A 16,768-nucleotide genomic window follows, 5' to 3' on the forward strand; every position below is an offset into this window, starting at 1 on the left:
CAGTCTTGTGGATGTAATCCGTATTTACTATATTGATTGCACGTAAGCGTCTTGTGCCTGGGTCACTTTCACAGCTGATTTGATCAGTGAGCAGAGTCACTCCCACATCTCGAGGGCCTTTGCATCCTGCCCCGTCCCGCTTCCTGCCTTCGTCTGCAGTGTGCTCTAATAGTGCTCGTGTCAGTCCCAGGCTCTCACGAGATCTGCACTAATGTGTCCATCCTCTTTGTAAACCAGTACATCTTGCTCTTCAGCCATCAAATCTGATACTAACAGTGACAGGTCGACGTCTGATCTGAGACCACCTATGTCCAAAACCAATTCCCAAGGTCATCAATATGCTACTGGGTTACTGGGGCCAGATTGCAGAAATGTTGCACTGGTGCAATTGTAAAATTGCACAGTATTATCACGAGTTTGCCCTATTTCTAAAAACACTTGGACATAATAGAAAACCATGACAAGTGCACTTTGGCATGGTATAAGCACCAGGGCAAAAATTGCCCATGTGCACAAAAGATACATTTTCTATACACGTTTGCACCCTGGCAAAATTTGCCCTATTGGTAATATCATTACGTATTAGCACAAGGGCAAACTTTTTGCAAACATATAGTGGAAATGTTTATTTTTTGCACTAGGGACATTTTTGCCCTAGTGCTTATAACATGCGCACTGAACTTTTCATGGTGCAATGGTTTTCTAAAATGTCACTAGGGCAAACTATTGCACAGTGCTAATACTATACAGCTTTGCACTTGCATCAGTGCACAGTTTCTGTAATCTGGCCCCAGCATGGGATCCCTTGGTCCTGATTTAAGAAATAGATTTTCATGGAACTTTCCCATGTTAAAACATCTTTGTAAATCAGGCCCCTACACTCTTCTAAATAAAGTCCATGTCATCCTTGTATGACCTTACACCTCATGGACACCTTCTAAAGCACTGGCCCATGCCTCTACCACCCTCCCAATCACCACAGATTCTCCTGCAAGTTCGACATTTGATGTCAGATAATAAATGTAAGTGTGATGTGGTCTGATCATGTGTACCTCCCAGGTTCCAGATCCGTGGGTTGAATTCAAATATTCAGGGAGCTGCTCCTAAAGGTAAATCTTGCTGGAAGCAGGTCAGGACTTCAATACACATTCAACCTTACTACAGGAACCCACCTACCTTTGAGCGGTGGTCTCTGCTCTCCCCTTGACAACCTTTTTTCCCCATGCACATTTATTCGGGAACCATTCACAATGCACATGCGTATTGCATGTTGCAAATTCTGCTCCACCTGCACTTCACTCACTGCGTACCCCCCCACTCCACCAGCTCTCCCATCACAGATCCACATCCAAAGCCAGTGTGATTGACAGTGTGAGCGGATAAGAGGGTGGACGGTAGAGTGTCAGAGTACACAGAGAATAGGCAGTATGAGATATGGGCATGTGATATATCCAATTACTCAATTACTGATGGGGTCCAGCCTAGGTCAAAAGCCATGTATGGCCCTTTTCGTACAACTAAACCATCTCGCTTTCATGATCTGTGACCGCGCCTGAACAAATTTGCACCATGCAGTCGTCCTGGTGCTCATTATCGAGAAAGACACAGACTGCTCTGCTGCTCTTCCCAAATCACCTGTTCTAACCATTTTCTGTGCGCTGCTAAATGGCCTCCACTCTCCAGTCAGGTGAGTACGGTCTTGCTCCATCTGCTCATCGGCACAGTCATCAAAATATCTGCCGCATATACTCTGCTACTGCCCTTGTAGACTCTTCTCCCCAATGCGGGCTTCTCTGACCCTCTCGCCTCACCTCACCCTGTACAGTCAAAGATGCAAACTCACTCAAAAACGCTCAGTCTCAAACCCAACTGAGTCTCCACACACAGGCCAGTGGGCTTGCACAATGATACGCCCAATATATCCGCGCGCTAGCGAGGAACAGCCACTTCTGAGACCCAATAGATCATTTTAATAGCAATAATACATATTTGATTATTTAAAACATTGAGCCTCATTACGAGTGTGGCGGTATAAACAGTGCTAATTGCCATAAACAGCATTTTATTTACGATCAGCGGTAATTGTGGAATTTACATCTGATTAAGAGTAGAGTTGTGATTGGTCCCATTCTGAAGGATTTGATTGTGAATGGAGGAATTGCCTCTAGAGTTTATTGTACAGCAGGCAAATCCTCCTATTTCTTTTAGGCAATACCTCGATGCATGTGCTGCAGGTGTTACGTCCTTATAGGTTTGCCACTTACAGGCCTCATTATTCGTTTGTTTGTAATTCAGTGGTGAATCTGCTGCATTGCACCTGAAATCGGTTACTGACGCCTCTGCTCGGCCCCATGGAATTGCATTGAGGTCCAGAGTGGTGGTGCGGCAGCGATAGTCCCCATTTCCTGATTCCACATGACTGCGTGGGGCATTTGGTGGTTTCACAACAAGGAGGTATTTCCGGCACAGTAAATCCGTCAATGTTTGGCGTTCAAGTGACATATTTGCCACATCATGAGGCCTTCCTTCCTTCCTTCCTTCCTTCCTTCCTTCCTTCCTTCCTTCCTTCCTTCCTTCCTTCCTTCCTTCCTTCCTTCCTTCCTTCCTTCCTTCCTTCCTTCCTTCCTTCCTTCCTTCCTTCCTTCCTTCCTTCCTTCCTTCCTTCCTTCCTTCCTTCCTTCCTTCCTTCCTTCCTTCCTTCCTTCCTTCCTTCCTTCCTTCCTTCCTTCCTTCCTTCCTTCCTTCCTTCCTTCCTTCCTTCCTTCCTTCCTTCCTTCCCTCCCATCCTTCCTTCCTTCCTTCCTCCCTCCGTTCCTTCCTTTCCCCTGCCATCCTCAAGTCTCGCTTCTTTCCATCCTCCTTGAACCTTCCCTCCCTCCCACATGTTTCTTTTTATATAATTATTCAATGCATAAACCGTGCCGCATGGTATGTCCTGGATACCATTTTCTGCTCTGTTTTTAGTTTGTCTCAGTCTCTATGGATAGAAGGTATGTTTGACCATCCTGATCTACTCTTGTGTAGTGTTCTGCAACTACATGAAGTGCTATCTTGAAAGCAATCCCATTTTTGAACAGGTACAACTGAAAACATGTCTGTCTCCAATAGATACTTAAGCGAACATTGTATGTAATACAGATCATTTTGTGGAAACCTAAGTTGTGGACACATTCTTTGTGGGGTTAACTATGAAATCATATGCAACATGAGTCTATGCTATTGATATACAATAAGAAACAGATTATAGCTTATGGAACCTCAATGGAAAGAAAAATGTATTGTATATTGAACAAATACTTACAACATTGCCCGGTAAGCCACGAGCACCATGGGGACCAACGGGACCTGGATCTCCCTGCAAACAAAAAACAAGTCAAGGCACTCGTTATACATTGAATTGACAGAAACCTATGATGTGTACATGGAAGATGGTTGCAGGTGTGGAAGTGGGTATGTTGTGTACGAGCCTCCATATCTGATTAGGCCTTCGGGTTCAGAACCTTCTACTTCTATTGTATTATATAACTGCAAAAGGCAGCAGAGTAAGAGACCCTCAGCTCTGTGATAGGCAGCAGGGGCGTCGCTAGGGGGGTGGGTAAAGGGGCTATAGCCCCTGATCTTTTGGTTGTAGCCCCGGATAGAATCTCTGGAGCTACAGCCAAAAGACTAGCTAGCCCCGAGTCCCAACAGTTCCGACATCAGCCTAGCCCTGGGTCTTTTCCAGACCTAGCAACTCCCCTGATAGGCAGTAAAGAATACTATTAGAAAAACCAACCTATCATCTCTCTTTACACAATCAATATAGTAATATTTCCTTAGGTTATACTTTGGAGCACATTGTATTGTTAATTTGATGGCGGGGACCTGGTAATGTTTGCACTCAGGCGTAGCCAGGTCCCCACCTGCCAGATTGTCATCATTTGCACAGCAGGGTGCAAATGTGCAATGCACAAGGCAGTGTAAATGGGTAAACGCTATCTACCATGTTGGTTTAGTTTTAATTGTGAACGCTGCTTACCATGCACGCCTGGTAAGTAGCGTTCACAATTACAATTAAATGCTGTCTGACATGACAGCATGTCGGGCAGCATTTAATTGTAATTGGAGATGCTGCATTGCAGGCACCACAGGCAATGTATCCCTGTGTGGTGTGCCTGATTTATGCTTGGGGATAAAGCCAGCAAACCCCATAGGGCTCTCCAGAATGCAAACAAAATCTGTACAAATGCTGGAGTATCGGTATGGCATAAAGGAAGGGAGGCGCCAGGAATGCAAGCTGCGTCCCACCCCTTCTCTCCGACAAATGATTGAAAATGTGGTGTGGCGTGAATTAAAGGCATAAAAGCCTTCTTCAAAGCTTTTACCCATTTCATTCACGTTATGCCACTACGCAACATGAGTTCCAATTTTATTTTCAACACTAAAAGCCTGATTCATGGAATTTTTTGCACAGTTCAAAGTGACTTTGCCCTGCTGAAAAGGGACTCAGCGTCACAAAAATACACTTTACACAGTTCAATAAATCAGGGTTTCTGTCGACAGGGCAAAGTCACTTTTGTGCAAGCCCAAGAACACTCAAAAACACTCACTCTCAAATCAAACTGAGTGCAAGCCCACTGGCATGAGTTGGCAGTGCAAAGTCGCTTTAAACCTTGCAAAAAACGTGTCATAAGAAAAATAAGTGAGAGAAGCCATACCTAGATGTATGGTTCAAGTTACCAGCAATCAATGAGTTCACAGAGACCACAAATGTTTATGCGTGCGGTCTCCTGCTGTGTTTCTCTGGCTACTTAAGCATGCCACATCTGCCGCCCACTGCACGTGCTGACGCCCTGTGCTGCCTATGCGCTTGTCTACGTCAAGGCGGGATTTCTACCACAGAAGAAAACTCTTTAGTCTATCACTTATGGGGCAGTTTCATTGACCGTATTTCAATAAATGTGACTTTTTTTCGTCACGCAACAATTTCATTATCGGCTACTCCACTTACCGACGCACTGTGTGATGTGATGAATGGCGCGCTCCGACATTAAGCCCATTAAACAGAAAGGGGTCCAATTTGGAGCAAGACATAAAGCCCTGTCCTTCCAGGGACACTGTGAGCGCCGCGAGAATCGATAACATTTTAATCACTCTCGAGCAGCACCGAGACTGCTGTGTGTACACCAGAATCATATTTCTTTCGTTTTGTCCTAATAAGCATGAACGATTAAGCGCATTTTATTATTTCAGTAGCATATCTTTGTGCCAATTTTTATTCCACAGTTAAGTGAAAAGAGGTAATTGAGTTGGCAGCAAATGGCGGTCTGCTCCCTTGCCTAATAATATCTCAAAATCATCAACATAGAGAAAGGACCATGGTAGCATATTCTCTCCCCGGGCAAGGCACGGAAGCAACATGGTGGATCATCTTTCTCCTACAAGATTCTACCGCCTCAGGGCAGGGGACAAAGAGGAGACCTAGCCCCTTTCAGCGGCTCAATAAAATGAAAGGGTTGCTTGCAGAATGCTTAAAAGTAAAACAAACAGCCACATCCAGACTGGCTTCCTTTTGTCTCAGGAGGGTAGCTCAGAGGAAACGTGCTCGCCTTGGAAGCAAAACCACACAGAGCGCCACAGGTTCGATCCCCGGGTCCGCGCTTAGAAACCTCTGGGTATTAAGCACGTTATAAATAACCTATCATATCATAGAGCGTCTTCGCCCTGTGTTCCCTTGTGATTTGTGAACAGATCGTGTAGTCACTGTTTTAGTTGCAGTAAAACCAGTGCTGAACTGGCCCACAGGAAATTCTTTGTGTGGGTCCCCTAGTTTTCAGCTCCTCTTAACCTCGCTCTTCCAGGCACCCTACCCCTTTCCTTCCCACTGACCTAATCGCCAAATCACCTTTTTGTGTTGGACTACTTTTCAATCCGAATACAGTAAAATATATGCTTTCAAATTCACTATTTGGACACATTATTTTCAAAATGTTCTACAGCGAACCCTCCAAACCCTACCTAGAGGGTTTGGGTTTTCCTGTATGGGGCAACTTTGAAAAACATTTGGAGGCCCATATTTAGTTCACAGCCCACCCATGAGTAGAACAATGGCCTCCACAGAGCAAAGAACATTAAGAGGCCGAGTGAAAAGGGATGTATGTGCTAAAAACCGCAATTTTTACTGCCCTCTGAATTTTGAGGAATGGAAATACCCCCAGTGGTATCCAGATGAAAAACCACTGTAAACAGTATGAGTCAGATTATCAAACAGAAAAGCCATCAATGTATTGTTTTTTTAATAATTATAATTGGTTATTTATAATGTACTTAATACTCAGAGGTCTCTAAGCGTGGATCCAGGGATCGAACCTGTGGTGTGATGCTTCGTGTCGTCTTGCTTCCAAGATGAGCGTTTTGCCCCTGAGCTATCCTCCCGAGACTTTGTAATTATGAGCGAAAAGGGAGGCATGTTCTAAAAACAACCATTTCCGGGATTCAAACCTCTGTTGCTCTGCATGGTCTTGCTTCCAAGTCCAGCACGTTGCCCCTGTGCTATCCCTTGGTGGCAGCAAAACCATTAATATATCCCCAGAATTTTTCAAATACTTTTTTTTTTTTCTGGGAGGAGGAAATGAGATCTGCACAATTAAAAAAAGTGTTCAGTAATAATGTACTATTTCCAACATTGTTATGATGGTGGCAATGGCTTTTGGTTTTGCTGAGATACAACTGCGGTAATCCAGCAATACCACTACCATTACCAATGTGCCAGTAGTTAACTCTGAATCGGGGGGGACTTTGGAGAATACATTTCAGCAGTGGTGGTATTTACATCTAGCCTTATTTATGTGGCAAAATCTGCCAGACTTCTAATGAGGCCCTTAGATTTAATGAATTACTTTTGCGTATAGCAGGTATCCCGTTCATTCATCAACAGTAATTTCTTCAAAATGACTTCGACTAATATGGGTATTTTAGGGGTAAGGGGTGAATAAGGGGATGGCAAGAGTTTTGGCAGTGGTAGTAATGAAGGGAAAGGGGGCTGAGGAGGACTCCCCAAAATAAAGAAAAAATGGGAGGATAGCTCAGGGGCAACGTGCTTGCCTTGGGAGCAAGGCGAGCGGAGCAACACAGGTTAGCAACGCAGGTTCGATCCCGGGGTCCGTGTTTAGAAACCTCTGGGTGTTAGGCATGTTATAAAATAACCAATTACAATGTAACATTTTGAAGTAATTGCTTCCTAGTAAATTACGACAAAGTAATTACTGTCGATGAAATGACATGAACCCACATGGCATAATAGAGGTTAGTGGGTGGCACAGGAGTACACGTCTGCCCTCAGACAATACACACACTCCAGATGACTTAGACTAGCCTAGAAGCATTTTCTGTTCATGGTTTCTAATGAGGGTGTGATACATTGGTTTATGTTTGGTTTTAGCCACAGCTGTGCCTGTTATCAGAGGGGGGTGTGGATGTTACGTTGTAGTGTATGTGGCGTTTCCTTGCTTGGATCTCACTCCCATTCCCTCGTGCAGAGGTCTGCAACCTGCAGATCTGCAGATGTTTTGGACTATGCGACCCATGCTCCATCACTCTTGACTCTGCTGGCTGGGATTGAAGAACAATGTAGTCTAAAATATTGTAAGAGTGTAAGGTTTCAAGTTGAAAATCAAAGGAGATACGTCTAGGTTTAGGTAGAGCAGTGGTCTGCAACCTTCGCCTCTCTGGATGTGTTGCACTACAACTCCCATGATCCCTCAACATTGACAATGTGGGCTATGACTAATGGGAATTGTAGTACAAAACATCTAAAGAGACAACGGTTCTAGACCCCTGATGTAGAGCATCATCGTGTTGCTGTTGATAGCGACCAAATTGTACAATGTAATTGAGGCAGTGTGTTGAAGAACAACTTGATTGCATTATTGAACTGTACACTGTAGTGGCATATACTTAACTGGATTGTTTTAGTTGGGACACTGTGGATGTTATTTCGGCTTTAAGTGGGGGCTATTTCATTTCTGTTCACACAATGTTTGGAATTCAGATGTAGGTATCTCAGTCCATTTCTGAATTTTTCTAATTGAGTCTTTACTTTTAGTGCACTGCTTTATTGGACTTCATTTGTTTCAATCACGTTTACAGACCAAACCCAAGCTGACTATGAAGTGCCATCATCAGGGGGTTACCAGGAATGCATGACAGAGGAGCCAGTGGCAAGTTCTCCTGGTGCAACCATGTTCCAGGGAATGCGGCCCGTTAGAAACTGCCTTGGGGCCTACAGCATCCAAATGCAATTGCTTCAAACACTACCCTGAATATAGGCTTGTTCAGGGTTGGATAATATTTCAGTGGTGAAAACAAACCAATGGCCATGCCAAACTTCGCAGGCACACCACATGTCTTTGTGGACAGGGTACAAGTCTAGGGGTATTGAACATTTCCAGAAACTGCCGGTGGTTCTCCTGAGAGCCCCATTGTCAGGGGCCCTGGACCATCATTGCCATGAGGGTGGCAAAAAATGGATGAGCTTCTGAATGTAGATCTTTTCAGATAGAGTTAGCAAGCAGTGATCACGGTCCATGATCAGATGATCTAGTGCCAGGGAAGGGAATGCTTGATTCGGAAAAGAAGCAAGTCCTTGCCAAATGGTACGGGATGTGCCTTCAGATCCCACAACAGCTTTAGGAATGCACCAATCAAGTGTGGAACACGAGGCAACAAGGGATTTAACTGTTGCTTCCTTGGTTTGTTGGTGAGTGAGTCCTGGAATAACCTACAAGACATGAATCAGGCTGATCAGAGCTACGCACTCTCTTTGCATTATTGTGCTTTAGTAAGTATCACTCATTGCACTTGATTCTCACAATGGCACATTTGTTTAAGCGCTAATATGTTGTCTTACTGAACCCACAATGATTTTAATGGATCAGGTCAGCATCTCTCACTATTCAACTAAAAAAATAAAGATTGTATACAAAGCCCTTTTCAGTGTTGTTGCAATGTGTGGCCCATAAAATGATAACATCTCCATCACCAAATGTAGGGGGTGAGCATTAGGTGAGCATCGCCATGTTCAGATATGTAATATATATTTGCTATGCTGACTCTAGTTTGGCAGCTCATTCGAGCAGCTGTGACCATGCTCAACATTTCTGTTCTACAAGCTACTCCAACATGTTTCTTTGTACTAGTATTCCAGGAAATTCATCAGGGAGACATCCGATTGCACTCATGCATTTCAAGGAGGCAATCAAACTTAACAGTTTCAGTTATTGATCTTAAAGTCTGCTGGATTCACTTTTCTTTCAGTCAGAAAGTGTATTAAAAATAAGACCGGTGTCAATGTTAATTTCATGTACATCACATGTTCATGGTGATATGATTATGTTATTGGGCACAACAGATGAGAATATGGAAAAGCTCTGCATGAGATGTGTCATTTTTGGGGATTTGTAGAGACTGCAATCTGAATCTTAGGACTTTGTGTTGGCCTTGTAGTCGGGGTGGCAGAAAGTGTGCATGGGTGAGAAAGGATTAATAATCAGATTGTGTGTGTGTGCGTGTGAGGATGGACAGCAAAAGCTGTTAATTCAAAGTTCCTTACCTCCTTGTAGCACTGTAAAACCTTAGCAGTTTTGGATTGGGCAATGGTATCCTTCAAAAGGCAGTGATGCAACGTCAGTGCACATATGGTTTGGGACTTTTGAGATTCCACCAGCCTGGGGTTGTTGCAAAACAGGTTTCCATTGTCCAAGCTTATCAGACACATATCTTGAAGCTACACTTTCTCGCTGAGAAAAACACAGCATTATCCATGCTCCACAATTATGTTTCTACTTTGATTTCCTGTATGTTACTGCTGGGACAATTCACACTTATCTACACCTTAAAAAGCCACACTTTGCTTGACAAAATAATTCACATTATGGAAGCTTTCCAAAGGTAAAGCTACAGATGCTGTTGGTCTTGTTAACAGGGTAAACACTACCCTAGTGCAAACAAAACACATAATCGTTCAATAAAGAATGTGTCATTGAAAGAGAAGGTATTTTGACCTATGGCAGTTTCTACATTAGTTTTAAAACCATGTGCACTGATGCAAACATTGTATTATATAGCTCAAAAATGCTTATAGTGAACAAATGCATGTAAGATCATACACTCCATGTGCTCATTTTACATAGGAAAGCAGTGTATGACGGTATGAGAGCACGAAGGCTGGCAGTGGGGCATTCCATTTCAACTTCTTGTGCCAATCCGTTTCAGGTAGGAGCCCGAATTAGTTCTGCATCTGTTTTAATTTGGCCTACAGGGGGCAGTATTCAATTAATACCAGATCAGGGAAGAAACAATGACTTGTGTTGGTTCTGTAGGCAGATGTTATGAACAAGATTTGGTAATATAATTATTGTTTCATTTTTTCGTTTGTTACATATGAGGGATTGGTTCATCGGTTTTTGGAAAATAACTCGTTTTGCTTTCAAGTTGTGTTGTTTTGTTGTTCTCATTTATGTTCAGGGGGTCAGAGACTTAGGCCCTGATAACAACATTGCTGGCAGCATACAGCTAAACTGCACTTACTATCTCTGTTGCCCGATATCCCGGTGTTACCGGTATATTACAAGCGGGGGAGAGCTCGTAAGGTCCCATTACCATGGGGTCCCATAGTACATCATGGGCTGGGATTCCAGAATCACTGCAACAGCTAGCACACTTGCTGGTGATTCTGGCATGTATTTGCCGGTAGGGATCTGAACTACTAGCAGGTCAGGCCTGCCAGTAGATTACTGCCCACACAGGCAAAATTGTACTTCCCCGGTCCGGAATACATGCTGGTGCTGCAATCACAAGCATTTGTTCTAGCACTGATTCCAGACCGTGGAAGTCGTAATGACCCCTCTTAGAGGGCTAGAGTGTGGTTTAGAACCCCCAGTATTTCTTGGTTGACCCAACCGTTTGGAAGACATTTTGGGGGACGTGTTCAGAGTTTGTTGAGTACTTGCTTGACATGGCAATGTAAAAACTGCAGACCAAATCAGAATGTGTTCATGCTTCACTTTGGGAAGCTAGTTTGATTATTGGGGGAGTTCATTGGTTCTGCTATAATATTTATCTTGTCTGACTTCATTCATTTGGAAACTAATAATTAAATAAAAATATGGTTGTTTCTATGTGAACACACAAGCACAGAAAGAAATAATCGTGATTTGCCATGTGTAGTTAGTATAATTTGGCAAATGTATTCAATCATACCAGTCTATTTATTGAGATAATTTAAAAGGCGTTTCTAATCAGACTTTGCTTTGTATATTATGTTAGCATCCATTTTTGAATGTTGAAATTGTCCCAGCCAATCAGGAATCAGGATTGCAGGGTACTGTTCACTTGTAGTTGCCCAGAACTGGCACCCTTTTTTCCTTTGCAAATACCACCTGTGTCCTGCCATGTTAAGCCTTTTTTTTTTTACAACTTTACTTAACTTTGCACACAGATTAAGCAGTTACATTCAATTTTGGTGACCAGCAGTGGATTTGTCTTAATAGAAGGGCCGAGTTTACCAGGGTCATTGGCTCTCTGGATAAGTCTGTGTGGTTAAGAAGTGTGCAGGGAGCGGCAATTCCCTTATTTCTGGGAACTATTTATGACTTTAAGAAGTGTGTGAGTGCAGCTTCTGGCATTGCTCTGCTATCAGCCCAGGCCTTAAGCCTTGTGCACCCTTGGAAATAACCAATACAAAGACACATTTTCTGCCTGGTCTGACTGGACGTTCAGGTTCAGGGGACCACGGGCACGTGGGGGCAGCAGATGACTCTTCTTCCACTCACATTTTTGAAAGTGTGGCAATAATGATTGATTGTGCATGAAAACGAAAAGAAAATACATGTCTTCCAAACTGTGACTTAAGCTGGTGAATGAAGTATCACTATGATAAAGTGTATATGTCATGAACCCTCCAGCAATGCTGCTTATGTTAAAATATACTTCCTTAATCTTTAGTTCAGTTTCTGAAAGAAGTTCTTGAACTGAAGGAAAACCTGGTTTGAATCCTATGTGCATATTAATGGATGGAGCAGAAACCTGGAATGTGAGATAGAGATGTACTGTGGAAAGACGTGTCTGGGTTGACGATATATTTATTTATTTATTCGTATTTGTAAAGAGCGCAATAGCCCGAAGGAATTGTGGCTCTTGTTACAGTGAGTGAGAAAAGCTTAGTTACATATAATAACATACAGGCATATATATATTTTTTGTACAGTTTGATGGATGTGTATACCTGCTTTACTTTTCTTCTCCTTGTCTACTTTTGTTTTAGATATAAAATCACTATATATATAGTTCAGTGTTTCACCGCTGACAATCTGACAAGTCTTTCCAAAAACTAAAAATGGTGGGCCTGATTCATGGAATATTTGCCTGGTTCAAAGTGAATTTGTACTGCTGAAAAGTGACTTTGCACTGCAGACACAAGCCCTGATTCATGGAACTGCGCAAAGAGTATTTCTGCCGTGCAAAGTCTGGGCATAGTCATAGGGGCTGATTCATAGAATTTGTGCGGCGAAAAAAGGGGATTTGTGCACCATTCTGCCCGCAAATCCACATTTATTAAACAGGGATTTGCGGGCAGAATGCTGCACATATCCCTGTTTTTCGGTGCACAAATTCCATGAATCAGCATTGTGTACTGCAAAAATGGCTATGTGCTGACTGTGCCCAGACTTTGCACAGCAAAAATACACTTTGCACGTTTCCATGAACTAGGGTTTGAATTGGCAGTGCAAAGTCACTTTTAACTGGGCAAATATTCAAGGAATCGGGCCCTGTGTGTTCTCCACAAGTTATAAACACCTTGGAGTATTCTTAACTTGAATAATTAGCTTTTCTTTGCAATGTGTCCTATCGTTGTAATATGGTTTCTACTCTTCATTCAGTTGATTTTTTGTTTTCCATATGAACGTAATTTGATTTAAAAAATGTACCTGTTGCTGAACGAACCTGTCACTGCATCACCGCTTTCTTTCAAACTGAAATGTAGCTTGAATTTTGCGCAGACCTAGTGCACTATCGGGGCCGGCTAAGACAGATTTGTGGGCTACTGGTTTTACATTACCTTTCATCGCAAAAAAATAAATCTTTATTGATGTACAGCTGTTGTGTTAGTTTAGTTAATTTGGTTTGTTTATTTATAGAGCGCGGCCGAACCCTGGGCGCATAATCATGTGGACAACATAGTTACATATCGTTGCGTGAAATCATAAGAAATGGGTACATGCATTCAATGTTGCATAGAAATGTACAATGAGAGTAGCAAAAACAGTAGATCGTGAGGACCGGGTTACATTATGGTCTGTTTCAGGATATGGTTAAAACATACGGTAGGAGTTGGTGGAGACAGGCAGGTGAGTAGCAGAGTGCCAACGTGTTAGGTAGAGAGCCAGGATTTCACCATGGCTCTGAATGGCCAGAAGGAAGCTTCCAATCTGATAGCGAGAGGGAGTGTATTCCAGCATTGAGCTGCAAGAACCAGGAAGCTGGAGCCTCCTTCTGTTTTTAGATTGAATTTGGGCATCTTTAGTTGGTGCAGGTAGGGAGTTCTGGTAGGTCTGGAGGTACTGTGTCTAGAGAATTTGTCAGATAGGTAGCGTGGTGCAGTTAGTGATAGGCACTTGTGTGTAATGACAAGGGTTCTTAACTTAATTCTGTCGCGAATGGGGAGCCAGTGGGCTTCTTTGCTAGCCGTGGAGATGTGAGCCTTATGCAGGAGGTTAAGAGCGAATTTTAAGGCATTATTTTGTAGAATCTGGAGCGTATTCAGATTTTTTGTCGTGGAGTCCAGGAAAAGTGTGTTACAGTAGACTAATTTAGACAACATCAGCGCTCTACCTAAGGTGAGACAACTGGAGGAGGATAAAAATGGTCTGCAGGCATTGATAAGTTTATTAGTGTAGGTGGTAGATGAGATGGTGGCATATATTTGTTTTTTCAGTGATAGAGTGGAGTCGAGATACACACCTAAGGTTTTGACCTCTTTGGATACTTTTATAATGTTGCCATCAATGGTGAAGGATTGGTACCTGGAATCCAGTTTATTGAGGCGGGCCTGGGATCCTACGATAAGTAGTTCCGTCTAATCGTCATTGAGGCAAAGACTATGTGTGGCAAATTTCATGGAGCTACATGAGGTGTGCGTGTAAAAAGCAGTGACAACACTTGATCTACTTGTTTATTTACTGTGCCTTTGTAAGGTGCTTATACATCAAGGAAATTGTGTTTCAAAGCACACGTTTCATAATGTTGTGTATGAGTTGTTGCCATTTCCATCTGTGCATAAAATATGCATGATGGTAGTGACCAGCAACTGTCCAACTGCACCAATTGACTAACAGGTGTAAGAGCAGAAAGGGAGGGGCATTACCCTTCTGCCCCTTCCTGCATCTTCTGCATGTAAGTCAGCTGATTCAAGCGGTAACCTGCACTTCATGCTGAAGGTGCAAGTTACATAAACAGAGGCTCCCCATGTATATGTGTGAGTTGGGTGTCCACACAATTCACACAAATGTATTGTCATGGGTGCATGGTGCACATTGGCTGTGGCTGTCTTAGACGTCCTGCTGCTGTGAACACCATGTTCATATTTCCACCCTGTTTCATGGGTAGGGATGTAAAAAAGTATAGGAACACTCATGCCTTGCACATTTTAATCATAGTGCTGAAATGAACTTTTTCTAATCGCCCCTCCCTTACTCATTATTATTAATTATCAGCATAAGGAGGATGTGTATGCATGCGTAGATTCAGACCGGGGCAAAATCAGGAGGTTGACGCGTGTTCAGCCATCATTAACTAAGACATGTTTGAACCACTAGGGTTTACTTACTACTTCTCCTTTAACTCCAGACTCTCCCTTGGCTCCGTCCTCTCCCTTGGCCCCCTGCAGAGAAAAATAATGTTAAACTGGCCGAGAGAGCAAGACAAGCCTTAGTGAAGAAGAGTGCCCTTATGACGGGGGAGGGGTTCACATTCCACATCGCAGAGAACCAAGCGAATCAACGCACGGCCAAGGTTGTGGTTTATGCAGAGTGCTTCCTCTTCTTTACAGGGCAATAAAACAGGAACTAAACTACCCATTGGCTCGCATAACAACATCACATAACGCCATGGTGCACTAACAGAACCACTCTAGTAATGGAAGCTCCTACTGTAGCGGGTAGAAAACACGATAACTCCTCATCTTCTCTAAAAATATGGAGGATTAGGCATGCAAGGCTGTTATTTGCAAGTGTCACATACTGATGTCTCTGTGGCATCCAACGGCACAGATGTATCTATACATACATACATCAATGGTGATTAGTCTACACAATCCACTCTCATTCATCACGGACACCTGAGTAACATTTAGTGTTAAACCACCCACTGAGATGGTTCATCAACTTTAGAATGATAAAGGACTGGTTAAAACCTCAGGCATCCCAGAAGTAACTACCTGCATTTTGCTCGTAGGGTTTTGTGACTGAAGTAATAACCCCTTGATGGCAGAGTACCCAATTTGAGCTGCTTTATTTAGTTGAACATTTGCAACTGTTGCCAACTTGCAGGAAGCTTGAAAGTGAATGCTTTGCATTTGGGAATAGCAACGAGAGTAAGGGATAGTGATTGGCTAAGATCAATCGTCATGCAATATTAACAGTGCTGGGGGATTATTATGTCAAGAAAACAACTCAACTGCCTTCACAATTGCATGCGGGCAGGTTTACAACTGGATTGGATAAGATCATTGATCTACAAGATCAGACACAAGACAACAATGACACATCTCATCCCATTAATAAAGAGGTCCCCTTTGAGGAGCCCGGGGTCCCCGCCATCCACACTCTTCTTAATTGTCCACATTTGCCAGCGCACCTACAAAATTGGGTATGGATGTCTCCAGTCAGTAAACAGCCTCCCAACCCCCCCACCCCATCTAAATGTATAGAAATCCCTGTTAGGCAGAATCACATGCAGTACCCTTTGGGAAGACTACACACAATTAAGACTACACTTGTAAGCACAATTTCACCTTTGGTACAAGCCTGTACTACACAACAATGTGGTAGCAGTGGCTGAGCAGCCAGACTTATCTCAAGATTAAAGTGAGCAGTACAAGGGGTTACACAAATGACTTGCAATCACAGTGGTTCAAACAAATACTTACTCAAGGTTTCTTGGTAAAACAATATTCATTTATTTACACGGTTAGTTAGAAAACATTCCACTAGTAATAAGCAGCTCAATATCACAATCTAATATACTACAATACACAACCAATCGGTTTCTGAACTGATTGGATTAATTGAACAAGTTCAGCTACCTGAAGTGGGAGCAAAATGGCACTTCAGTTACTTTAAAAAAAGGGGTTTAAAAAGACAAGGTTAACAGAATTAAAGCACCAATACATTCAGAGGTAGGGCAAATAGTTTCAGTTCACTACAACCAGCAATTCAATTCAATAGGCCTTGGCCAAAGTCAATGGTTCAGGGTCTTGGATAGGAAAGCCCAGTTCTGGTAGTAAACGGTTAAGTCTAGTTATATGTCGGTTTAGGGAAGGACAAGCCTTCAAAGTTGGGAAAGTTTCAAAACCTTTCACTGCAGCTGAAACAATTTCCAATACCGCACTTGCACAGTACCTTTTAATGAAGAAGAGCTGTAGCTGAGGCAGGTGTTCCTGGCAGTTCCTGCAGATCTCGCTGTTCCTGAGCTTCAGTCGTGGGGACAAGAAGGAGGACATTGGGAGGTTCCT

At 43.0% G+C, this 16,768-nt stretch overlaps 1 protein-coding gene across 1 annotated transcript in view; it reads right to left on the reverse strand.

The window, feature by feature from the left end:
- Window positions 1-16,768, reverse strand: part of COL22A1 (collagen type XXII alpha 1 chain) — a 1,250,061-nt gene that overhangs the window by 162,149 nt on the left and 1,071,144 nt on the right. The window contains exons 36-37 of the mRNA XM_069621676.1: window positions 14,864-14,917; window positions 3,302-3,355 (exon numbers count right to left, since the gene is read on the reverse strand). Of these exons, the coding sequence (XP_069477777.1) occupies window positions 3,302-3,355; window positions 14,864-14,917 (108 nt within the window). The remainder of the gene's footprint in view (window positions 1-3,301; window positions 3,356-14,863; window positions 14,918-16,768) is intronic.

Source organism: Ambystoma mexicanum, chromosome 5q (genome assembly GCF_040938575.1).
Source record: "Ambystoma mexicanum isolate Mex_15411 chromosome 5q, UKY_AmexF1_1, whole genome shotgun sequence".
Lineage (NCBI taxonomy): Eukaryota > Metazoa > Chordata > Amphibia > Caudata > Ambystomatidae > Ambystoma > Ambystoma mexicanum.